The sequence below is a fragment of the Amblyomma maculatum genome, chromosome 6 (assembly GCF_055883805.1).
Source record: "Amblyomma maculatum isolate TAMU_Amacu chromosome 6, ASM5588380v1, whole genome shotgun sequence".
NCBI classification, from domain to species: domain Eukaryota; kingdom Metazoa; phylum Arthropoda; class Arachnida; order Ixodida; family Ixodidae; genus Amblyomma; species Amblyomma maculatum.
This window is the reverse complement of record NC_139349.1, coordinates 165250922-165276863: the sequence shown is the minus strand read 5'-3', so window position 1 is coordinate 165276863 and position 25942 is coordinate 165250922. Positions and strand designations below refer to the sequence as shown.

The 25942-nt window shown below is 44.8% G+C and overlaps 1 protein-coding gene across 1 annotated transcript in view; it reads left to right on the top strand.

Annotated features, from left to right (window-relative positions):
* LOC146187340 (alpha-mannosidase 2C1-like) overlaps positions 1 to 24694 on the top strand; it is a 56017-nt gene extending 31323 nt beyond the window's left edge. The window contains exons 15-17 of the mRNA XM_084607650.1: positions 9941 to 10130; positions 18827 to 18969; positions 21787 to 24694. Of these exons, the coding sequence (XP_084463776.1) occupies positions 9941 to 10130; positions 18827 to 18969; positions 21787 to 22050 (597 nt within the window). The 3' untranslated portion in view covers positions 22051 to 24694. The remainder of the gene's footprint in view (positions 1 to 9940; positions 10131 to 18826; positions 18970 to 21786) is intronic.
* Positions 24695 to 25942: the final 1248 nt, after the last annotated feature.

Genomic DNA, 25942 nt, shown 5'->3' with positions numbered 1-25942 from the left:
TGCAGGTCAGACGTCTTAGAACATATATCTCGATTACAACCAAAAATAAAAGCTGAGTAAGGCTTACCTTCGCAATAAACACGCACATTAAGCATCACATGGAGTGCACAATGCCCATTTATTTTTTTTCGTCAGTACTCTAATCAAAGTCTGAATCCTCGCCATCCTCGCTTTCACTGCTGCACGACTCATCGGAAACGGCAGTGTCGTCGCTGGGAGCATCTTCACAATCCCACAGGAAGTCATCTTCCGTTCCATCCGAAGCGTTAGATATGCCTGTCTTCTTAAAACTCTTAGCCACTACCTCGTCGGGGTTACTGCTCCACGCTTCTGTGATCCACGAGCACAGCATCTCCACGGATGGCCTTCTAATCTTTCCGCTCGGCGTCAAATCATGCTGGCCCATCGCCATCCACTCAGCATAAAGTCGTCGAACGTTGTCCTTGAACGGTTTGTTCAAAGACACGTCGAGAGGCTGCGGCAGCGAAGTCAGGCCGCCAGGAATGACTGCAATGTCCGTGCGCAGCTCTTTCAGCTTGGCACGCACGCTGTCCACAAGGTGACCCCTAAAACTGTCCAAAACCAGAAGCGAGGGAAGCAGAAATGCTCCTGGTCTTCTTCCCCAAACAGTCTTGATCCAGTCGACCATCAGGTCTGCAGTCATCCACCCTTTCATCCGTGCACGTATATGGATGCCTCAGGGAAAGTCCATTCCGTCGCATAAAGCGAGTCGTCCAACCGGAGCTAGCGCGGAGATCCTTTTCGGCGATTCCCAGCTTCCTGGCAGTTGTGCGCGCCTGCGTCTGTATCATTTTTAATGACACTGCACAACCATCCTTGCGCAGGTCCCTCACGTATTCTAGGACCGCCTCCTCAACACGAGGGAACTTGCCCGTTTTGGGTCCACGGAAAGCCCACCGTGTCTTGTTCGTAGCCATCAGATTCTCGCGCTGCTTCTTCCAATAGCGTATCCTCATTTCGTCCACGCCGAAATGCCTACCAGCAGCGCGGTTGCCATGCTCCAGTGCATAGTCGACAGCCTTGAGCTTGAACGCGGCGGTGTAACTGGCATACCGCCCCATGGTGAAATGGCGTAAACTCGCACAAAAACACAAAGCACGCTACGACGCTGCCGAATTGCAAAATGGCGAACGCCGCAAAGCATGGATGGATGGATGGATGGATGATGGATGGATGATGGATGATAGTGGCTCTGCCCTTTGTATCGGACGGCAGCTTGCGCCGCCTAGCCAAAAAATTAAAAGAAATATATTTATCTCTTCCCTATTTTTAGCTTCTAATTCGCCCGTATCTGCCCCCCTCCCTTTTTTTTTTTTCTTCTCTTTATTCCCTTGACTTTTTCCACCAATCCTCTAACCTCTCTCTTGTTATCAAAACGCGTTCCTCATCCATTCGTCCATCTTCCCCAGCAAATCCCAGTGCTCTCTCCAGATCTGCTGCTTTTCCCGCGGGAAGGGCAGGACGAAGCTTTTGGCACCTTAGAACAACATGTTCCGTTGTTTCCGCCTCAGTTCCGCACGCCGCGCATAATATATCTACTTCCTGAATTTTTTTTTTTTTTTTTGGGAACTCCAACGTTACTGGACTAGGTTGGGAACTCGTCGGAATGCATTCGCTGCAGGATGACTGCAGATCAACCACCAGGCGGCTCCATGTTCAGGGTGCGATCATTACGCGGGGAATTTAAAAAATGGAATTTTGACCTCAAAATTCAGGGGTGCGATCATTACGCGAGTGCGGTCATTATGCGAGTAAATACGGTATACGCGTACGTATCACCGACGAGAGCACGGACTGATAATCACTACAGAGTTTGGATATTGGATGACAGCTGAGCACGAATTATTCGTCCGCGAATCTTAAAATTGAGATTAACAAAAAAGATAGTGTAGTGTTTTTTTTTTTTTTGACGTCCTTTCGCACATCGTTTAGGAAGTGCCAATGCGTAACGTGCACGCGTGTTTTCTCATGTGTACGCATCGTCCGAGCCCGAATCGACGGCGCAAAACATCAGCAAAGCAGCTCGGCACATTCAGTTAGGCAGCGCAGGTTGTCACTGATTTTCGCAGCGACACGCAAGAATCGTGCACAGGAGCACGCGAGCGGCTACGCTAGAGACGCAGCGAAGCGGTCGATTCCAAAACATCGTCCGCCGTGGCTTCGACACAAATAAACAAGGCCTAGCGACAACCAGGGAGCAGCGCACGATCGGAGTGCCGTCGGCCACAGTGCCGTGGACGGCATCTCTGCGGTAACCTGGCGGCTTCCGGTGCTGCACATAAGCGGTGCGAATTTGTGTACGTTCGCGATGAAGCTGAGGACAGACCTTTTTTGACGCACGTTTCATTTACACGAAGGTTGATGCTGCCTTTTTAATCTGTACGGTGTTGAATCGGACCAGCTGGTGCTCTTTTCGCACTCCTGCACCGACGCGCACTTTCACTCGGACGCCACCACCTTTTCGGTTAACATCGCGAACCGAAGCGCCAAGTTCGGGTTCACGCATGCATTGCAGCACTCGAGCAGACGACTTTCGCAGCTACCGGAAGTGTGTCCGTGACTTAGTGGCCGTCGCGGCTGCAGCCAATGGCCGCCTGTCGTGGCCCGTCACTCTCGTGACTTGATACGTAGGTAATCACGGTAGAATAGTCCCAAATCTCGCCGCCACGCGAAAATGGCACAGCCCGCAAATTTCAAAAAACGGTGTTTTTAAAAATTAATAATAAATCGCTGGATTTTTTCCGAGGAGTTTTACTTTGGACGAATGCTCGGAAGCATTTATTCTACACATTGAAAATGTTTGTCAGTGACCTTTCTAGCCGTTTTATGCCCCCTTTAACTACAGAAGCTTAGCTGGGTCTCAGTAACAAAAGCCTCCCGATACTCCCCACTCTATTTTGTCATTGCAAAGATCACAGGAGCACATTTACACCTCTTACTAAAGTGCTTGAACTCAGCTTTCAGCTGAGTGAAAAGACTGTTATATTTACGGTTAGTGTGTTCTTGCTGCAAAGTCATAGGAGGTGTTATCAGAGCCTGTAGCTTCTGGTGCACATGCATTCGCCAAAATCGCGCAGAGTTAGGTGTACAGCAGTACCAACGATGTGGTTTTCCATGAAGGGCTAGAAGTTTTAATTCACGTACGCACTAATTATCATTTTTGCATCTGTAAAATGGTAGAAAGGAAAATGATTAATATTTAATGTGAAAGTGCTAATTTAGAGGTTCGCACCATAGCAAAATTATCTAGCTATGGTGCACTTGCGTGTTTGTTTCTAATTCTTCTTAAAAAAAAAAAAAAAACGGAAGAAGACGCCAAGTGGATTCAAACCTAAAAATTCCTTGTGGAAGGCGAGTACAGAATGTCGTAGCTATCACCACAGCTGATCGTTTCGCATGCAGACTGCAAAACAGTTTCTCGCTGTCATTGCACATCATTATCCCCATCGACTTTAATCTGTGCACTAGTACACTTTTGTACGCGTAAAAAGCCACCGTGTTTGCAGACGTCTATCTCAAGCAGGCAGGCATCAGATGACACAGCTGAGTCGCATCTGCAACCTCCTTGCTTCAGACGCATCAATAGATGCGATGGCTTTTATATGTGTACAAAAATTCGTTAAAAAAATGCAAATGCAGTTGTTTTTTTCCATTGCGTTGCTAAAGAAGATGGTCAGTAGCATTTCAAATTTCCACGTTAATCATCCACCGTAGCAGCGGGTTTGAGGGGCGCTGTGGTCGTTTTGGGGTTAGCTGACGTCATATAGGCAACTGTTTTGGCCCACTCCGCACTGTGCAGTTTCCAACTGTCTGTTATCTAAGAACATTGTGTTCTACAAGGCTACAGCTCTGCTCTCAGACCCAAAACACCTCTCTGCTAGCTGCTCAGACCACACATAAGGTCGCGAAGAACGCCACACTGAACCACGCTGAGTCAAGCTGTTTATCTGGACTTCCCAATGTTCCTCAGTAGTAGCAGCAATCGTACGCTTTGATGTTGCTGCATCCTTTCCCTTGCTGCTGCCAAGGCTTCCGATCGAGACGAGAATACAGGGGGAATGAGAGGCTGGCAACCAGCCTATGCCAGTTTGTCTCAGCCCTGTTCTCTCCTTTATACAGTCCAGCCCACTTATAACAGCCGCAGATATAACGAACGCTCGCTTAGTACGAACAAGGGTGGTGCTACCGTCAAAATATATATTGGGGCAATAGCACAGTGTCTCACATAGAACAAACTGTTGTGGCCTCAACACTCGGTTAGAGCGAACGCAAAGCTGTCGGGCCCCCGTAGTTGACTGAGCCGGCGGTGTTTGGCACGGTTTCGCTTGACTGCGAACCCGCGGCAGGCGAATTTCGCGCACTTTGTGTTCCCCTGACACGACGCGAACGCAGAACGCACAAAGCGTCCCCCGGTGCTCCTTTGCAGGTAAAATAAAGTAAAAAAAGAAAAACCGCGCATTGAAAAATGAAAACAAAAAAGCGCGCGCACGGTGACGAAAGAGAAAGTGGCACCGCCCGGGTCGCTGTGATGCATCCACGTGATCTGCGTCAGCCAATCCGGAAAGTCAGGCGCCTGCTCTACCGGCTCAAATCGGTTCTCCATTTGTTGCTCCGTTGCCACCCCGCGCTGAGGGCATTGTACCGTCGATTCTTTCTGTGCGATGGCACTGCGTTGACATCGTTGCCGCATCCTTGCCTTTCCCAGATCGGGGAGTTGAAGGCTGCCTCAATGCGCGAGCCCAAGGGCTTGACTTGCGCCTGGTGCGATGGAGGACTGTACGCCGACCTCTTCAGGTGCTAAAAGAAAAGCTGTCGACATCGCAACGAAGATGGCTATTGTTAATGAACTTGCTCAAGGTGCAAAAAACTGCGAACTGGTCAAGAAGTACGGACTGTCGAAATCGGCCATTTCAACCATTGCTAAGGGCAAGGAAAAGATTCTTGGTGCTACCGTGAATGCCGACCCGACGACTAGAAAGTGCCTTCGGAAGGCGATCTACGCGGACGTTGAGGACGCACTGCTGAAGTGGTTCGCTGACGCCTGGTCTCGCAACGTTTTGATCAGTGGACTGCTGATGCTCTCCAAGGCTAAAGACTTCGCCTTTCTTTTGTACTTTCCCGATTTCAGCCCAGGTAATGGATGGCTCCACCGGTTTAAGGCTCGCCACGCAATTGTTTTCAAGCTGGTCGTCAGCGAGCCCGCGTCTGTGAACAACAAGGACGTCGATGCGTAGCTTTCCGACAACCTCCCAACAATCACGAGCTATGCTCCACAGGACGTTTACAATGCCGACGAGACTGCATTGTTTTATCAGATGTTGCCATCTAAAACGCATGCCTTGAAAGGCGACAAGTGCGCAGGAGGGAAGAACAGCAAGTTGCAGCGCATAACTGTTCTCCTGTGTGTCAATATGGACGGCAGTGACCGGCGGCTGCCTTTTGTCATTGGCAAGTCACGTAAGCAGCGATGCTTTGGAAACTATGTGCCGGTACGCTACAGGAACAATACAAAAGCCTGGATGAGTCGTGACTTATTTGCCGAGTGGCTTGTCGAGTTCGACCGCGACATGGCACGAAAAAAACAGGAAGGTCCTGCTCGTGCTAGATAACTGTGCGGCGCACCATGTGCACCCTTCCTTGATTGCGTTGACAGTGCTCTTCTTGCTTCCCAATGCAACCTGCAAAATTCAGCCGCTGGATATAAGCATCATTCATGCGTTCAAGGCGGCGCGTCATCCAATGCTTGTTGATCGCGATTGATGTTGCCATGCCAGTTCGCATCAGCTTGATTGCCGCCGTGGAGATGTTGAAAGCGGCGTGGATGGAACTCACCGCGGAGTGCATAGCAAATTGCTTCCGCAAAGCGGGTTTTATGGGCCCAGGCACCGAGGATGCCATAGATCACCCACCGGAAGGCCGGTCGCACGAGGACTTGTGGCAATGCGTCGTTGACACACAGCTGGCCGGACCTGACGTTGCCTGGGACGATTTCGTTTCTGCTGATGACGACGCCGACATTGCGGAGCCATGCACTGACAAAGCTATTGTGCGTGAAGTGCGAGCCCTTCCTGACTGCCCAGAGACCGACGAGGATGCTGCTCTACCGCCGGTTGCTGTGAACGATTCAACTGCGATCGGTTACATCGCATCGCTTAAGGAACTCGTGTGCAGCAGAGGCCTTGGCGATGAACATATTACCGTGCTGGAAAAATTAGAAACGGCAGTGATGCGATCAGCTTTGAAGAAGCAGGCATGCATCACAGACTTTTTTCAAAAATAAAGTTAACTTTCGTCTCGCTTGCTCTTTTTGCCCGTATTATAGGTGGTCCACTTACTACAAACTTTGGATACAACGAACAAATGCTGCGTGACGCTCAAGTTCGTTATAAGTGGGCTGGACTGTAGTTCTGAGGGAAAAAGGCGAGGGTGTTAACACTTTCCTGTCCACGGGAAACGTAGGGGTTTTTGAGTGGTATCAAAAAATTGCTTTTTTTTTTACAAGAACTTGCTTGCTCCAGGAGTGTATAGTAGCAAATTATAGAGGAGGAAATTCTCTTCACAATGGTATTCGTCGCAATTAACATCTTTATTGCATAGGTGATGAAAAAAAATTAACGAGAAAAAATTGCAGTTAAAATAAAAAAATTTATAAAAACAGCAAAAATCTTTTACACAAAGAAAACCAAAAAATTTGAGATATACGTTTTTTAGAACAGGGACCGAGGTAACAGTGCTGCAAATTCCAGCTTTCTAAGTACAGTAAAACTCAAGTTAGGAAAGAAAACGTTACACAATATGACTATCGTGCCACCCCGCGAAACAGTTCCTTGTTGCCGTGAAACAGAGGTTTGCTGCACGTCTCACAGAAAACATTTGTTTTTTGTTCCACCTTTCTTCCTTCATAGCACAATTTGCAGTTCTAGTACTTCTTCATTTTTTGGGGCTTGTGCTGCAGCCCCTGAGGTTGATGATCAGGTGGAAACAGAGGGTGAACATCGGGGTCTCAAGGTTGTGGCTCACCAAATCCAAGCAGTTGCTCGGCCAATTTTTTTTGTTTTTCATCTCTTCTGGTGCGACAGCTCACTAAGTTCCGTCTTTTTCGCCGTAGGAAGGTTTTTCCAAAATATGCATCCACGCATATTTGTTCCTGTGTATACATATCTTCTTGATGATCTCCATGGTGAAAAATAGCAGAAAGAAATTGATGGCTCTAGAGTAGCGCCGTGCGGTGCTGCGGCGCGCAATGCCGAAGTCGACCCCGGCTGCCTCCTAGGAGAAAACAGAGCTCTGCACTGCCATCGGCAAGTAGTCCCGCCCGAATGACGTTGATACCCTGCAGATAACAGTTGTGACCTTAAGAACACTCTGATTTCTACCTATCAGCGCGCAGCAAAAGCGGAACTTTTCGAAAGAGAAAACGAAGCCTATCGGGGCATGATCGTTGACGTTCCTGGTCGGTTTGATGCAGTTTCGCTGTCTGTGCTGAAGTCTGAAGAGCTGAATTCGTTTTCCGAGTCATCACTGTTGCTGTTAGCATCCACAGATGAGCACTCAGATGCGTCATTATTCGTGGAAATGGCCCGCTTTCGAGCAGCAGCAGTCCGCGACGTCGACGTCATTTTGCAAGCAAGGAGCACCGGTTACGTCACTAGAAAATTATAAGAACGGCTACGACGCAACGAAAAAAATAAAACCTAAAGCGAAATTGAAAAAAGGGTTGTTCTATTACCCACTGGATGCTGCCACTTGTCAAGGAGTGCTTCGAAATCGGGAAAATTCGAATCGTGAAACCATTGATAATGGGTTATCGATTGGAATAGGCGCGGACAGTAAAGTGTTAAGAATAACAGCTGGCCTCGATGAAGAGTGGGAGAGTGATGTGTGTTAGGGGCAGAGGGATGAACCAATAGCCACAACCCATTAGTATTGTTACTACTGTCAATATTACTGGTATTGTAGTACCACATACATTGCATGCATATGATATTGCCACAATCATTCAAATCTGCATTTGTTATTTTTTCGACAGCCGCTGGCATGCGGCCTTATTACTCTGATTCTGACACGCAGATCAATTTTGTATTCTTTGTTTGTTCATGCTCGTTGTTACGAGACGCAGCTCTTTATCAGTTTGTCACGCAAGGTGTGCCGAGATGTGTCTCAAAGATTCCGGCCGCTCGTGTGTGTTTCTGCAATGTTCCAGGTTATGCTAGTCACGGTCTGCGGCTTTATGTAGAGGTTTCTTCACCGGCTTTAATTTGAGCGGCTTTATGTAGACGTTTCTTTACCGGCTTTAATTTGAGCGGCTTTATGTAGACGTTTCTTCACCGGCTTTAATTTGAGCGGCTTTATGTAGACATTTCTTTACCGGCTTTAATTTGAGCGGCTTTATGTAGACGTTTCTTCACCGGCTTTAATTTGAGCGGCTTTATGTAGACGTTTCTTCACCGGCTTTAATTTAAGCGGCTTTATGTAGACATTTCTTTACCGGCTTTAATTTGAGCGGCTTTATGTAGACGTTTCTTTACCGGCTTTAATTTGAGCGGCTTTATGTAGATGTTTCTTTACCGGCTTTAATTTGAGCAGCTTTATGTAGACGTTTCTTCACCGGCTTTAATTTGAGCGGCTTTATGTAAACGTTCCTTCACCGGCTTTAATTTGAGCGGCTTTATGTAGATGTTGCTTCACCGGCTTTAATTTGAGCGGCTTTATGTAGACATTTCTTTACCAACTTTAATTTGAGCGGCTTTATGTAGACGTTTCTTCACTGGCTTTAATTTGAGCGGCTTTATGTAGACATTTCTTTACCGGCTTTAATTTGAGCGGCTTTATGTAGACGTTTCTTCACCGGCTTTAATTTGAGCGGCTTTATGTAGACGTTTCTTTACCGGCTTTAATTTGAGCGGCTTTATGTAGATGTTTCTTCACCGGCTTTAATTTGAGCGGCTTTATGTAGATATTTCTTTACCGGCTTTAATTTGAGCGGCTTTATGTAGACGTTTCTTCACCGGCTTTAATTTGAGCGGCTTTATGTAGACGTTTTTTCACCGGCTTTAATTTGAGCGGCTTTATGTAGATGTTTCTTCACCGGCTTTAATTTGAGCGGCTTTATGTAGACATTTCTTTACCGGCTTTAATTTAAGCGGCTTTATGTAGACGTTTCTTCACCGGCTTTAATTTGAGCGGCTTTATGTAGACGTTTCTTTACCGGCTTTAATTTGAGCGGCGAGCGGCTTTATGTAGACGTTTCTTCACCGGCTTTAATTTGAGCGGCTTTATGTAGACGTTTGTTCGCCGGATTTAATTTGAGCATTGACGGGTGCGAAGAGCATTCTTTGTTCGACGACCTGCAAGCACTTTTGCTATTATTGCCGCCGCCGAATCGCTTATTTCTTTTGAGGGCTCAATTCAGCCCAATAAGGAGTTTCTTTAGTGCACTCCCAGACTCCTCATATGTTGTCATCAGCCTTGTCACCACCACATGACAGTACTGTCAGCCCCTCCAGCCCCATGCATGTTGGTGAGAGCATACTGTGAACAGGCCGGTAAAGTTTGGTCCACTGGTAATATATATCATCCACCCATCCATCCTTACATTCATTCTTCTAGCCTCCACTTTGCCAACTTCAAATGCCACGGAGTTCTTGAATGCACCGCCTGTGAATTGGGGGTATCTCATTCCTTGGAAATTCCCAGTCAGTTTGCAGAGTGTTCCAGTTACGAAGAATCATGGGTCTTGACTTTCAGCTGGGATCTAACAAAGTATACTGATGAGCTGCGCTGTGCTCTCTCATCTCTATCCACGTTCATATCCCTCTGCCTTTCTTTCTTTTTCCCCTGCTGCGATCTCTCTCTGCCATTTCTTGCAAATGAACCGCTCTCTGCTCATCTGCTCTGCATCCCACCATCGTCTGCGCAGGTGTATGCCCACAGGTGGGTCGATCTCAGTGAGCACGGCCATGGTGTGGCACTGCTCAACACCTGCAAGTACGGCCATGCAGTTCACGGCAACGTCATGCGGCTCTCCCTACTCAGAGCACCCAAGAACCCCGACCCGGACGCAGACATGGGCCACCACCACTTCACCTATGCACTCATGCCACACCAGGGTGGGTCATCATCACCTCACTTGCTCACTCACTGTCCATCAGGCGGGCACGCATTTGTGTGGCAAACCTTCGCCTGATAAAAAAAAGAAAAATGAAGTAATGCAAATTAATATACTGAATTGTGTATATATTTTTTTATTGTGTGCTCTTATAAATGTTGTTTCATATATATATATATATATATACAGTCGAACCCGGTTATATCGAACCCGGATATATCGAATTTTGGTTATATCGAACTCACGGAATATCCCCTTGAAAATCCCATGTAAAAGTATAGGAAAGCCGCGTCGTATATCGAACTTAATTTCACCCGTCGTTCGATATATCGAACTCCGCACCACGCACTGGAAAGTGTGCCTTCCCCAAAGACGATCGCATCACCCTTGGCCGTTTGCCGCATGCCGTTTTCAAGCCACGTGCGGAAGGAATGAGAGGGGACAGTTCGGCGACGGCTGGTCTGGGCAGCGCCGTGCGCATCTGCGGTTATCGTTTTCCGCGCGCCAACACATGACGTTTGAAGCCATGTGCGTGGGTGTGCCCATCCTTTTGCCAAGCTATCTCTCTCCTTCAGCACGTGCTACGCATGTGCCAAGCCAGCTCAGCCCGTTTTCAGACAGACGTCAATGCTTTCTCCAGCGAGCGTGTGTTGCGAACCCTCTGCGCGCGCGGCGGCTGAGGTGGCTATGGTGCCTGCGGACGTTAAAAAGCGGCAGCCCTCTCTCTCTTTTTTTTTTTTTTTGCGAGTCATCCTTTCTTAGCGTTGTGCTGTTCGGACGTTAAGAAGCGGCAGTTTTTTTTTTCTTTTTTCTTTTTGCGGGAGTCGTTTATCCTTGCATGTATGAATCAACGAAAGCACACGGTCCGCTGCTGCAATCATGACGCCCGCCCCAAGCGCGGCGTGATAAATCGAACCAGGCTTGTACGTGCAATCAAGCCATCACGGGCACTCTGCCAAGTTCGCTCCCCGCCACCGCAGGAGCTATCAAAAGATAAACGCGCCCCAACGTTATCGCTGGGCAGCATCTTGGCCCGCTGCCAAGGAATGAGCTGTGAATGAGACGACCGAAACGGAGTGGCGCGCGCTTCCGACATGCAGCGAAAACGCTCGCGATTTCTGCCACGGCGACACACAAACCTTGTTCCGAGCTGCCGCGGTGGCTCGAGCGGCGAGAGGGACGCAGTTCCAACAAGTTGGAAATTTTTTGCTCTGTCGCTGCCGCTCGTGGCTGAGATCGCTCAATCGCTTGCATGTGAGCGAGCTGGCCTTAACGCTTTTTTTTTTCTTTTTCCAAATTCTCGGGTGCAAAAGTGAAGGGTGGGTTCATTATGCGAGTGGGTTGATTACGCGACAAATACGGAGTCGTTTTTTCGCATCGTAAGTGCCGTCACAAGCCGATTTCTGTATATCGAATTATCGATATATCGAACTATTTCGCGATCCCTTTCGAGTTCGATATATCCGGGTTCGACTGTATATATATATATATATATATATAATATACCATTAATACCATATAATAGTAAAACCTCATTACAAGAGACACTCAAGGGACCTGAAAAAGATGTCTCTTGTAAGCAAGGCCTCTTGTAACGAAAAATTCTAAAAGCACTGTGTTGATCAGTTTACTGCACATCAGCATGTATAAATGCATTTACACGCATTAACAGGAAATTGTTCAGGAATGCTTAACGAAGTTATTCATACAAGTATGTAATTTTGTGAGTGCAGAGTGTATTCCTTCCCAAATTCTGGAGGTAAAGCACTTCACTTTGCAAGCCTTCCTGTGGCTGTAATACCTTTGAAGCACTCTTGCTTGCTTGTCACCCTCAGATGCTGACACTTCTCCTCATCTCTCCTCTAAAATGTCCTCGTAGTCATCCTCTATGGCCCATGTGCCATTTACTTGCGTGAGAATTGCACAGTCTGTAAGCTCTTTGAGAGCACACAAGATCCACATCTGCAAATACGAATTCCTCAAAAGATTCTGGTGCCTCAGCAGTCTCTTGGATGCTTGCCCAAGCTTCATCTTTAAGGAAGCTTGCCACAGTATCCATATATGGGCCCTCTTACATCATGTCACCACATTTAAAGCCTTCTTGTCTGAAATGGTTTTTCACAGCTTCACTTCTCAGGCCATTCCAGACACCTGAAATCACTTGAACAGCAAACTTCGCATCAATTACTATTGTACAGTCTTGCTGTCTGTCGAGCTACAGACGTTCTACCAAACTTGTTTTGTACAGCAACTTGACTGAGTGCTTGATACCTTTGTATATTGGTAGAAGGTAGGGTGTGGAGTTTGAAGCGAAAAAATAACTGGTGGCTGTGAGCACGAGAACTTTGGTGCTGCAAGAAGCATTGTTCACAAAGAAAAAGACATCAGGATTCTGAGCTTTCACCTTGTGATCAAATTTTAAATAGCGAGGAGTTAAAAATGCTGGATGTCATGCATTCATTTTGATTTGCTTCGTAGGTGACAGTAATGCGATGCCAGTGGCTGAAACAGTGGGGTCGTTTTGACTTTCCAATAAATGGGGAGCACTCCTCAGTTCTTGACATATACAGTCGAACCCGGATATATCAAACTCGAAGGGGATCGCGAAATAGTTCGATATATCAATAATTCGATATACAGAAATCGGCTTGGGACGGCACTTACGATGCAAAAAAACGATATCGTATTTGTCGCGTAATCAACTCACTCGCATAATGAACTGACCCTCCACTTTTGCACTTGAGAATATGAAAAAAAAACATTTAGCGTTAAGGCCAGCTTGCTCCAGCGACGAGCGGCAGCGACAAAGCAAAAGATTACCAACTTGTTGGAACTGCGTCCCTCTGGCGTTTGAGCCACCGCGGCAGCTCAAAACAAGGTTTCTGTGTCACTGCGGCAGAAATTGCCAGCGTTTTCGCTTGCATGTCGCACTCCGTTTCGGTCGTCTCATCCACAGCTCATTTCTTGACAGCGTGCCAAGATGGTGCGCAGCGATAACGTCACGGCGTGTTTATCTTTTGATAGCTCCTGCGGCGGCGGGGAGCGAACTTGGCAGACTGCCCGTGATGGCTTGATTGCACAAGCCTGGTTCGATTTATCACGCCGCGCTTGGGGCAGGTGTAGTCCACTGCCACGAAATCATTGGAAAGCGTGATACAGTAGCTGAAAATGCTGTTTGAAGCGAAAAATGCTAAAAGCCGGTGTCATGATCGCAGCTGACGTTTGCTTTCGTTGATTCATACATGCAAGAGTAAATGACTCCCACAAAAAAAAAAAAAAAAAAGCAAATGTCACTTCGTAACGCCATATCTTACGCTACGCTGTGCGTACAGCACAATGATAAAAATATACGAATCTCGCAAAAAAAAAAAAAAAAAAAAAAGATCTGCCGCTTCTTAACTTCTGCAGGCGCCATAGCCACATCAGCCGCCGCGCGCAGAGGGTTCGCAACACACGCTAGAGAAAGCGTCCGACGTTCTGTCTGAAAATGGGCTGAGCTGGCTTTGCGCACGCTTAGCGCGTGCTACTGCGAACGAAGGCCGGGAAAGAGGAAGGAGAGAGATTGCTCGGCAAAAGAATGGGCACACCCTTGCGCATCGTTCTGCCGCGTTTTTCCCCTCTCGTTCCCACCGGTTCTCTCTGGTTCTCACGCACATGGCTTGCAAACCTCACGTGCTGGCGCGCGGGAAACGATAACTGCAGATGCGCGCACCTTTCGGGAATGGGCACGGGCGCTGCCCTAGCCGAACTGTCCCCTCTCATTACTTCCGCGCGTGGCTTGAAAACGTCACGCGGCAATAGGCCGAGGATGATGAGATTGTCTTTGGGAAAGGCACTTTCCAGTGCGTGGTGCGGAGTTCGATATATCGAACGACCGGTGAAATTGAGTTCGGTATATGACGCGGCTTTCCTATACTTTTACATGGGATTTTCAAGGGGATATTCCGTGAGTTCGACATAACCAAAATTCGATATATCCGGGTTCGACTGTACAACAAAAAGGATGCTGATATGGTGCAGAATCCAGCTAAGGGAATCTGAAGTGCATCATCTACGAGTTGGCACGCTTCAGCTGCAATGCATGAGCTCACCTGGGTTGTGTCTTTTCCAAATAGTGAAGAATTTACTCCAGGGACCTAAAAAAGTTGTCCTTAGTAACCGAGTGCCTCTTGTAACAGTGTGTCTTGTAACGAGAATTAACTGTACCATGTATATATATATATATATATATATATATATTTATATTTATTTATTTATTTATTTATTTATTTATTTATTTATTTATTTATTTCAGTACCCTCAGGGCCCGAGGGCATTACAGAGGGGAGTGGGGTACAATAAAAGAAAGAGAGAAAAAAAAAAGAAAAGAACAGCAATCAGTATTAAAACAAATTTGAACAGTAGTATGGTTGAAACACATAAGCAAGTTACAGCAAAATAAGAACACAAATTATTAGCTATTGACATAGACGTATGAGCGAATTGTATAAGCACATAAAATATACCACGTGATCAAAACAAACAATTTTACTAGCAGGCAGGAAACAAAGTTGCTGAAATATACCATCATACACGTAATCAGCAGCACGATTCGGGGGCAAAAAGAGAAAAAAAGTTTATAAAAACAGCAGATGAACTAAAAACAATAAACAAATGGCAGTGTGGGAGAATTCAATGTTCTATGTTAACATCAGATTAGCTAAAGCAGATTTAAACGCAGAATGGTCACTCACTTCAACAACCGATGGGGGAAGGCGATTCCATTGTGCCGATGTGCTGGGGATGAATGAGTTGTAGAAGTGATTTGTTTGGCACGAAGGAATACCAACCTTATGACGGTGATCGATCCGAGCAGACATGTAGCAAGGAGGCGTAATGAATTTTCTCTTAAGGATGGGGTTATTATAGTAGATCTTATGAAATAGACAAAGACGGAATATATTTCTACGTTGAGACAGTAGTGGCAGTGATAAGCTTGATTTCATAGCAGTGACACTAGAATTACGATGATAGTTAGATAGAATGAAACGGGCCGCACGGTTCTGAATAGATTCGAGTTCATAGATTAGTGTCTCTTGATAAGGGTCCCAGATGGATGAAGCATACTCCAGTTTACTACGAACCAACGATTTGTAAAGGAGCAATTTTACGGAACTGGAGGAAAGACTAAAGTTACGACGTATGTAGCCTAGCATGCGATTAGCGTTGTTGGTTATGTGATCTATATGAGCCTTCCAGTTAAGATTATGGGAAATAAATACACCTAAATATTTATAACAAGGCACAGACTCAAGGCTACTATTATTAAGAAGGTATGAGGGTAATAAAGTGTTACGACGAGAGACACGCATATACTTGCATTTGTTAATATTTAGTTCCATGTTCCACCTGTTAGTCCATTCAAGGGCATGATTAATATCGGATTGAAGGAGAGCAACGTCAGAATCACTGTTAATTTCACGGTATATGACACAGTCATCCGCGAAAAGATTTATTGTTGAGCATAAGTTATCAGGTAAGTCATTGATATATATAAGAAAAAGAAGAGGCCCTAGCACAGAGCCTTGTGACACGTCTGATCCAACTGGAGAAGTGAAGGATGATGTGTTATTAGCAGTGACAAACTGTGAACGATCTGTAAGAAAAGAATGCAGTCACCTGAGAACGTTAGGGTCAAGGTTAAGTTTACTTAGTTTCAGAAAAAGCAGTTGATGAGAGACCTTGTCAAAAGCCTTTGAAAAATCAAGAAATATGCAGTCGACAACGGAACCCCTGTCAAGGAATGAATTTAGATCATGCGGGAAAGTTAAAAGCTGCGTTTCACAAGAAAACAACTTTCGAAACCCATGTTGACTGTCAGTAAAAAAAATATTAGAATCAAGGAATGATGCAAGGTGAGAGTAAATAACATGCTCCATGATTTTACACGGAATGCTTGTTAGTGAGATTGGTCGATAATTATGTGGGGAATGTTTATCTCCGGACTTATGCAACGGAATCACCTTCCCGACCTTCCAGTCCCCCGGTATGCAGGCTGTTTGAAGCGATTGCTGAAATAGGTTAGATAGTATTATTGCGCTGTACACTTTGGTTTTAATCAAGAACTTGGAATTAATATTATCAACACCACATGATGAAGAAATGTTTTGTTTTTCGATTATTTTTTCCACACCAACAGAATCAAAGACAATAGAATCCATTGGCAAAAAGTCAGCACTGGTATATGCAGGGGTTTCAGAACGCACATATTTAGAAAACGATTACCATATTATCGTTACCATATATACTATTAATACCATATAATATACCATTATATATATATATATATATATGGTATACCATGGCATGGTATATATTTATATATATACCTGCTTTAGGATGCTGTATGTGTTAAAGGGACACTAAAGACACCCAAATATGCTATCAAAATCTAATAAACGGCATTTCGTGACACTGGCGCCGCATATCCGGCAGCAAAAAATCGAATTACTGCTGAGATATTGTGATAAGAAGTTGAAAGCTTTTTTTTTCCCGCCGGTCGAATTCAAACTGTTTTCTCCTACTACGTAAGTAGGGTAGAATGACGCACACTATGACGCAAGAGGAGACTCCGTAATCGCTGGCGCGCGAAGAGCGAAAGTTGAGCCGGCGCGGCCCGCGGCGTCGACCGATTAGCATCCCTCAGGGCTCAACATGGCAACAGCATACTCGCAATCGACTATCGGCTCACAATAAGTGATGGCCACAGCCAAAATAAATAAAACAGTGAAGAGAGTAATTTACCGAGCGATGGGCCCATGAAAAAAAAACATAGAGAGCTTGTAATACATAATACTTTACATGTTTCTCAAGCTTTTGCGCTCCTTCTTGCACTGCGTATAAACAAACCGAGCCCTCGGTCATCGCAACGCTTCCCGAAATGTTTACATACAAATAAGATTTAGTCACCAGCAAAATAGTGTCCTCGTTGCTGCGCTTGCCAGTTTTGAAGCTTCGTCGCACTTTTTTCCTTGAAGGTTTGTGCTACACAGCTCCGTGTTCAGCGAAAATTACGCCTACGGTAGCAGAGCATGACCGAAGAGCTGGCACTTCTAAATTTGCCAGCGCTGTGAAATTCCACATGTTAAAATTATTCCAGTGCACAGTATAGTGCGCATAGGCATCCAGAACATTAGTTGCAAGTCGTGAGAGCAGGCAGCATGCTCCGATGGTCAAGAAGGTGTAATTTTTAGACCGGCAGCAATGGCCTGTACACCTCGAAACATGAAGTTTCATTATAAATGCGGCTATGACATAATATGCAGAAATATTTCCCGGTTTCCTATGTCTCGGCATGGCCGAGTGGTTAGCGCGGAACGTTGCAGAGCAAGAAGTAGCGAGTTCGAATCTCGCTGGTAGTGTCGCTTTTTTTCTTCTACAAATTGACTTTTTTTAGGTTTTTTAATGTATATGTGGTGCTTCGTTATTTTTTATTTTTTTATTTTTTCCGAGGTTCTTTTTTCGCCGGGCGACCAGCGCAATAGGCAAGGATGTCCTTGGTATGAGCGGCAAGTATGCCCCTTTTTTTTACGATGCCTGCCATTAGTACGTTGAAGCTCTTGTTGCCACAGTATGTGGAACAGATGTGTCATGATTTAGTGAACAATTGAATGATAATGCGTTTTTCCTTCGGCACTTAGCATATGTATGCTTTTCATGGCGTACGTAGCTGCAGTCGAGCGGTCGGGTCAGGGTTAATGAGAGCTCGCATTTGAAGCTGCGACGGCGGCGATATGTTGGCTCAGAAGTGTGAACAAAGGAACATGTCAGCGGCTGCGGGTTTCGCTCGCTCGCGTCTCTGAATGCTTAAATGTCAAGGAGCCAGGCGCATCTGCTGCTCAAAGCTCGTATTTCAGGCACCACAAGTCCAAAACGAAACTATCCGAGCACGCACTAAGTGCCTGAGCCGGAACATAACCGAAGCTACACCGAAACTGAAGTGGGTGCCTGTGGAGCCTCCAAGTATATTTTTGTATTTGCCTTGCAACGTTTACGTTGTTCTTTTCACCGTCGTTTACGTATGATAAAAGCATGTTATCATATTCGAGACAAAACCTACTACCGCATTCAAACGGGCAACATAATTCGCATTTGTCAACCTCCGGGATCCCTTGCGCGTCACGTGATTTGTAGCTGCGAGTCTCGGCTGTTTCGGCTGTGTCGGCGATACCTGTATTTCTGTTCTTCATTTTTACTACCGTATAACAGTTCTGTTTTCAGTAAGAGTGGTCTTTTTGTAATCAGGAACTGGCATTCTATCGATGCAAGCCCACTTCATTTCTCTCTTTAGTGTCCCTTTAAATTTATTCTTTTCAGTACTGCAGAAACCCCACAAAGCGCTGACAGTATCAATAAATAAGTGAATAACTTTGTGTGTTGACAGCTTGATTTGTCATGGACACTTGCAAAGCCACAAACAATGCTCCAGTGCAGTAGAAGGTGTTCCACATGATTACTGCACTTCCAGGACACGTAGATCGCATTTAATGGTCATGTAAAGTTTTACATGACAAGCCGAAAGTGATAAGGCCATGTGCAGGTGCAAGAGAAATAGTCATAACAGTGTTTCATGCCAGAACCAAAGCAATTACTGCGAATAATAATGGTAAAGAAAAAAGTAGACGTCAAACACACTGACCTCCCATTTGACTGTTTCAGGAACCTTCCAGGAGGCAGGGGTAGTTCAGCAGGCATACGAACTGGGATCTCCGCTCAGAATGGTTGTCTGCAGTGCAGAGTCAAAGCTGTCGGGGGTCCTCAGTTCACAAAAATCACTGATGGAGACTGGCTCGTGGTTCCAGGTGAGTTACAAGGAAGTCAATGCCCTTCAAAGCGAATGCATAGTATAAAGTTATTGAGTAGTAAACAGAAGTGCAAAGAGCAGGCTACGTGGGGTGAAGAAAGACGTCCACGATAAAGTCTGCTTCTCTGAGAATAGAAAATATTCCATCACCAAGAATGTTCTAAAGACATCACTTTATGTCATCTTTGCATTGGATACATACACTCTTTGCAGAGTAGAGCTTGTGATATGTACACCTGGTCCTACTGTCGTGCTGGAAGCTTCAGCAACTGAGAAAAAAGCATTCATGCTATTTTATGTACATTCCCTTTCACTCTAGCTCACATTTAGGCCAAAAATCAGTTGCAGGCCTATGTTTGAGTTCTTAGAGTAAGGAATTACTTTGGAATAAATTTTACTTTCTAAAAATAGATTTTCTAACCTCTTGTTTTTTACATGATAGCTTTAGTGACTTCAATGTCGCAAAGCTGAATAATCCAACTAACCAGCTTCATACTTATTTGACTTGCACATACTGAAATGTGCATTCTTGCAGAACAGGAGAGTAAGACAGTAGTAGACATATGTTAGAGAGGGCTGGAGACAGATAGAAAAATAACAACGCCTTGCTTATTGGCACAAACAGGCGGTACAGTAAAATCCCACTATTGAATTGTAGGGTGCTGCATTTTCCCAGCTACTGAGTTTTTGTGGGGTGGTAGTACTGTCCAAGCTCGTGTGAAAACCCATTTGACACAAACTCTGCCATTGCATCACAACTATGCCAGCTTTCCTGCATGCTATGTCACGAATGTCACTTTGCAAACAGCCATCCACCTTGTAGCAACATTTTGCGATGGCCTGTGCGCGTGGAATGCTGATGGGGCCAGCATGGAACTCTAGACTCCATTGCCACTTGGCCGCCACTCCATGTTCCTTGGCTTCCTGTGCATTGCGTCCACACAGGGGCCAAGCACGCTCGTGGGATGTGTCAGTTTGTGTCAGCAATTTCATCACGACTGCTGGGGCAAAGAGCCGTGAAACTATGTCGCGACAAGTGGCTTACAGGCCATTTTCACAGCTGCCTTGCTTACACCAGTGGTTGCTCAGGCAGACGACGAGCCATTTTTTGGACTTTCTGTGCATGCAAACAATTTCGGTGGAGCAACAAAACCTTGCAAGTGCTGGATAAATGTCTCCCTTACTAGAAGCAAAACAGAAATGCAGTGGGCAACATAATTGTTTTCTTAATATGGGACTTTCATTTACTTCATCTCCCAGCTCTAGCTCTTCTTTTTTATTTTGCGTACAGTCCTGTGGAAAAATGTAACTGCAGGGATTGTGCTATAGTGAACAGTCAGAGACAGCTCTCAATAGAAAAAAAAACTGTTGTATGTACTGCGTCAGATCAGTCACATTCACTGCAACTTATCAGAAATCTATTTTAGCTCCTTGATTGGAGATGATTGGTTTATAGGCTTGTATACAGCATTCCAAAACAATTCAGACTATGCGGAACGCTGTAATAGAGGGCTCCAGATGATTTCGTCTACTTGGGTTACTTTAATATGCACTGACATCGCACAGTACACTGGCACTTTGTTTTTTTTTTAAACAAGTTTATACAGGCTGTTGCATGTAGGTTTTTAAGAGTGCAAGAAATGGTAAAAAAGATGTTGTAAGGGTTACCAGAACATAATTTGTTTCGCATATACTCACATCATGATCATCATCATCAACAGCAGCAGCAGTCAGACTGCACCCACTACAAGGCAGTGACATCCCCCATATATAGCTCCAGTTAACCTGGTCCTGTGGATTGACCCCTGCGAATTTCTTAACCTCATCCACCCCCTGCTACGCTTTCCTTCCTTTGGAATCCAGTTGTTACCCTAAGCGACCGTCAGTAGCCCTCTCTTCACATTACATGTCCTGCCCATGCCAATTTCTTCTTCTTGATTTCCACTGGAATGTCAGTAATTCAAGTTACTTTTCTGATCCTCTCTGCACTTTTCCTATCTCTTACCATTTTATGTTCTATAGCTATTTGCATCGTCCTGAACTTGAGTAGAACTCTTTTTCTTGTGGTTAATTTTTAGGCTCCCTGCTGACCTTTATTTGTCTGTATATTTTACCAGTTCCACTAATCATTGCTCAAATGTGCTTACCTGAAAACATTGCTAGCAGATTAACATTCTCTCGTCATTCTTTACAAACAGCTCTTCTCTCTGGACTCCTCTTGTAAATGTGCTGAGAATAGCAGTGGGAAGACTGTTTCTTCCATCCTGGCACCCCATTTGATTTGTATTGCTTCTTCTAGCAAATTTGTTTGTAGGAGATCCTCAATGTCCTACTGCCGTCATGGCTGCTACTGTTCCTACTGAGTGAAGGGTCTTATTGCGGCCTGTCATGGCCACAGTGTGTTGTATTTCGTGGGTTTGTTGATAACTCCGCTAATGATGTGAATTGTGCCTTGTAGTAGTTGAGTACTCTATTCAAAGCCCTGCCTTCTGGCATTTACCTGATTCCAATAGCAGTTACCTAGACAGATGTGATCTGTAGACGATGTAGAGCAATTTAATATGTTTAGTTCTTTAAGCCATCTATCTTGTGGTGGATTAATAGAAGCGCTGGTTACTTAGATGTTGTAGGCATGCAGTGTATTCTCCCTTTTTCTACTGATGTGCTTAAAAGGGAGTTGAATGGTTGATATTGGAGCTCATGCTCTGCACCTGAGACTTCAATTTAGCTGAAGTTTTGGACACAGGGTGTCTCGGCTCTTGTGAACATGAATGGTGAAGTGCCATCATCATGCCGTGCTTGCCTCTCCCAACAGGTGTCCTGTCCGGCTGTGATACTGGAGACGGTTAAGCGAGCTGAGCGTCGTTCAGATGCTCTTGTCCTCCGCCTCTACGAAGCGTATGGTGGGGAGGCAGCAGTGGCAGTCACCACATTCCTGCCGGTTGCCCGGGCGGTCACTTGCAGCGCCCTCGAGGATGAGAGCTCTGAGCTGCCCATCAGTGGTGGCACCATTCAGTTGGTGCTCAAGCCCTTCCAGGTCGTGTCTGTGCTGGTATTTCTAAAACACCACGCCAAGTGAGCCACTCTCTGTGCTTCATCAGTGGCGCCATTGCTTTTTTCTGAGAGTTTGGAATGTCTAACCCATGGTGCATGTTCTTGGGGCCCATACACGGTTGAAACTGCCTCGCAGTTTGCGCGAACTTCTTTGGTTCGTGATGCAGTTTAGCCTCGTTATAACAAAGTGGGACTTGCCTATTTATTCATTGCAGCCATTGTTTTGTTGTAGCTGTTGGTAACCTTATCACAACACTCGCATGCCTATGGGCTTATCGACTGCTGTTCAAACTGAAGAGACTGCAATGGGTGCCTGATTCAAAGCCATCCCAGTTGGATGATCACAGTGAAATCACTGCCACGTGGCCAATTTTATTGCACATTGTATTGGCATCAGTGCCCTGAAGACTAGGTAGAAATCTCTGAATACTTTTCCTGGCCTAAACGACGCAGTATGTTAGCCTTTGCCTGTGAACACTTGTTTCATTCTAGGCTGTAGCGCCTGCAAAGTGAATCTTCGGTATTGAAGAGGACTGGGAGAGACCAGTTTCATATATTTAATTCCATTTGTTTCACACTGAAACCAGTCCAGATTGCGATTATGGAGAGCACATAGTGAAACCCTGACACGAGTGCCTGCTCAGTCAGGTTCGCTTTCTGACATAATGCTTGAGCGTCCTAATCACAAGGGTGCTCGTACGGGAAGAATAGATGTGCTGAACCAAACTTGGCTGCCATTGCTTTAATCATATCCATCTTTTGGTGAGCAGAAACTGTCTTGCGAGTTAGTTTTTCACCAATCCACTCATCTCAGCTTTCTGAAACGAGCCATACATGGATACCATCAAGCAGCACTGCCAAACAGCATCGCACCGCACGTTGTGACCACTGAGTGAAAATGGCAAGTAAGCATGTACTTGCTGTAGGCTGTGTGCAGTGAGACAGGCTGGAGAAAAGGGGAACTCCAGTGATTGTGGTAACTCTTAACAGCCACAGGACACCTTGCATATACCATTCTGTGTGACATCACTCAGCTGGATGAATACTGAGGAGTTTCGGTGAAGACGGGTGCACTGATACCAAACTTTAGGCCTGCTAAACTGCTGATTGATTTGAAGAAGCTACAGAATCATTCCATACCCTTATACGTAGATCGATATGTGCTCAGCACCACCAAGCAGCCAGAATGTATCATTTGGGCTTTATCGTACCATTTTGCGTGAACTTGTGCTTCATAAATACAAATTGCCGAATACGTGGTTTTCTAAGGGTGCTTTTAAGAGCTATGCTTTTGTTGTCAACTATTCCTTTGTGAACCATCATTTTGTTATCGCGAGGTCTGACTGTAAACAGTTGGTTACTCAGAATTGAAAAGTACTAACCTTGACAGTTACTTGGGTTTCCACCTGTGGGTAGAGATAATGAAACATAGCACGATGCAGTAGTTCACCCTATGTGGAATCCTGAAGATACAGCTTTTCTTTCCATTTTCAGTACTGAAAGGGGGAGATTAAGACTGATATGGGCAGAAAGGGAAGCTATGAATGTTGAAGAGCAACTTTGCAGAACAATATGTACGTAGTACACGCTCACAATTGTCTCTCTAAAAGCGATAGTATGTAGTCTTTCTAACGTCCCAGCTTCACATAGTATGTGCTACTGAAGGCCTGCAAATTAATCTCGACTGTTTGGAACTTTTCTTTTATATGCTGTGATGTTACAAATCACGCAAGTGTTTTTACAAATGCAGTAAATGCTACTGCCAGGGTTTGATACCATGACATTGTGCCCAGCCGCCCAATGCCAAAGCATCTCAACTACTATAGCAGATGCAGAGTAAAAAAACACAGACAGAGGAGAGAAAGAAAATGTAAGTGTAAAGCATATCGTGCTGTTATTTCTTTACGTTGTCTGCATCGTTCCTTTGCTCTGTCCTCATTTTTTTACTGTCTGCTCAGAAGCAGTTTGTACTAAGAATCAAGAGATCTCACTGTGGCATCCTTCATAGCAAAGTTTTAGCCTTATTTGAGACATAACCAACCATTAGCATTCTGACATCCAGTGCATCTAGCACGGCCCACACGTGCTTTAATTTGCCATCATATTTCTCGAAGAACAGTTGCGGTATCAAATGCCACACCTGTGAAAAATATGCTGAGTGATGACTGAAGCCTCTAATTTTCTGCCTGATGAAAGCATAAACTTAAATAATAATAATAATAATAATAATAATAATAATAATAATAATAATAATAATAATAATAATAATAATTGCAACAACAATTGTTGTTAATTATAATTGTGAACAGACAATCTTGCAGTATTCTGCGGAAAGTCTCCCACGCATTAACACATGTGACCTTTTGCGCAGAACTTGTGGCTCACTTCACCTTAACGGCCTAAGGTTAAATATTGCTGTTTCGTGCAGCTTATAAGTACCATGCAGAGCTCATTTTTGCAGCTAGAAAAACACACACAAAAAAAAAACTCTATATCTGTCGTCATTTGGTTTCAGATATATTGCAATGTTCATTCCAAAGCCAAAAGAGCTCAGCAAGACTCTCGTGCTAAATTTATGCAATTACAGTAACAGTGCTTGCGACAGTTGTCAGCATTGTGATTAGGTCTATGCAAGTAATAGATTTCCTATTCAAAGTGAATAATCATCATCACCAGCCTGACTGCATCCACTGCAAGGCAAAGGCCTCTCCCATATTTCTCCAATTAACCCAGTCCTTTGCTAGCTGCATCCGCTTGACCCTTGCGAACTTGTTAACCACATCCGCCCACCTAACCATCGGTTATCCTCTCTTTGCACTACATGTTCTGCTCATGGCCATTTCTTCTTCTTGATTTCCACTAGAATGTCAGTAACTTGAGTTATTTCTCTGACCCACTCTGCACATATCTCTTAACATTACCCCTACCATTTTCCGTTCCATAGCCCTCAGCGTTGTCTTTAACATAAGTAGAAGCCTTTTTGTTAGCCTCCATGCTTCAGTCTCATAAGAGAGTACAGGTAAGAAGCAACTGTTGTATACTTTCATTTTGAGCGATACCGGTAAGCTGCTAGTCATGATCTGTGAGTACTTAGGGAATGAGCCCCAAACCAATCTGATTCATTTAGTTATTTCCCTTTTGGGGTCCGGATTTGTGACTACTGCCTCACATTCACATCCAATCTACTCACATTCTTAACATTTTTTTGTTGTTCCTACTGATGCCATTAACATAACAAAGAGTTTCTAGCTGCTAACGTACAGTTGTGTGAAAAATGCTTAGACAACTTTTTTTTCCCAAGTCACAGGAAACTAGAGGCCTTTATGATCACATTGTGCAAAAGATTACTGTTATGGTGATTTGGCTTTAAAATTTTAACAAATGTTGCGAAATAGCTATTCAATGATTAAATAGTTATAATGTTAACTTCCTGATTCCCTTCCTTTTTTAGTTCACTTCCATTAACAGTCTTCAGTATACGTTTCCTCTTAAGAAGTTTTATTGTTATTAGGGGTGTGTGAATGTTCGAAATTTCGAATACAAATCAAATATGTTTGTTATTCAATTCGTATTAGATTTTAAAAAACTGATATTCGTAATTTTATAATTCATAGCAGTTTCACTGCAGCGCGCACTTCACTGCAATGCTTAGCCGTGTTGACTGTGTGGCAAAACGTCCTCAAAATGCTCCATGGTCTTTTTGTGAAGAGGGACCATTGCCACCGCTTAGCACAGCGGAAAGAGTAGTGGAGGTCTTCCCTACTGTGACCACAAAGCAAGGCACATGGTGAAGCTGGGAAAAATTGTTGGTCTTTCTTCGGCTACATCTTAAGCACAGACAACTGTCATGCAAATGATAATCAGGTAAAATTATTGTGACACAAACAGTGTTCGGTAGCTTTTTCAGGCCAATTCTA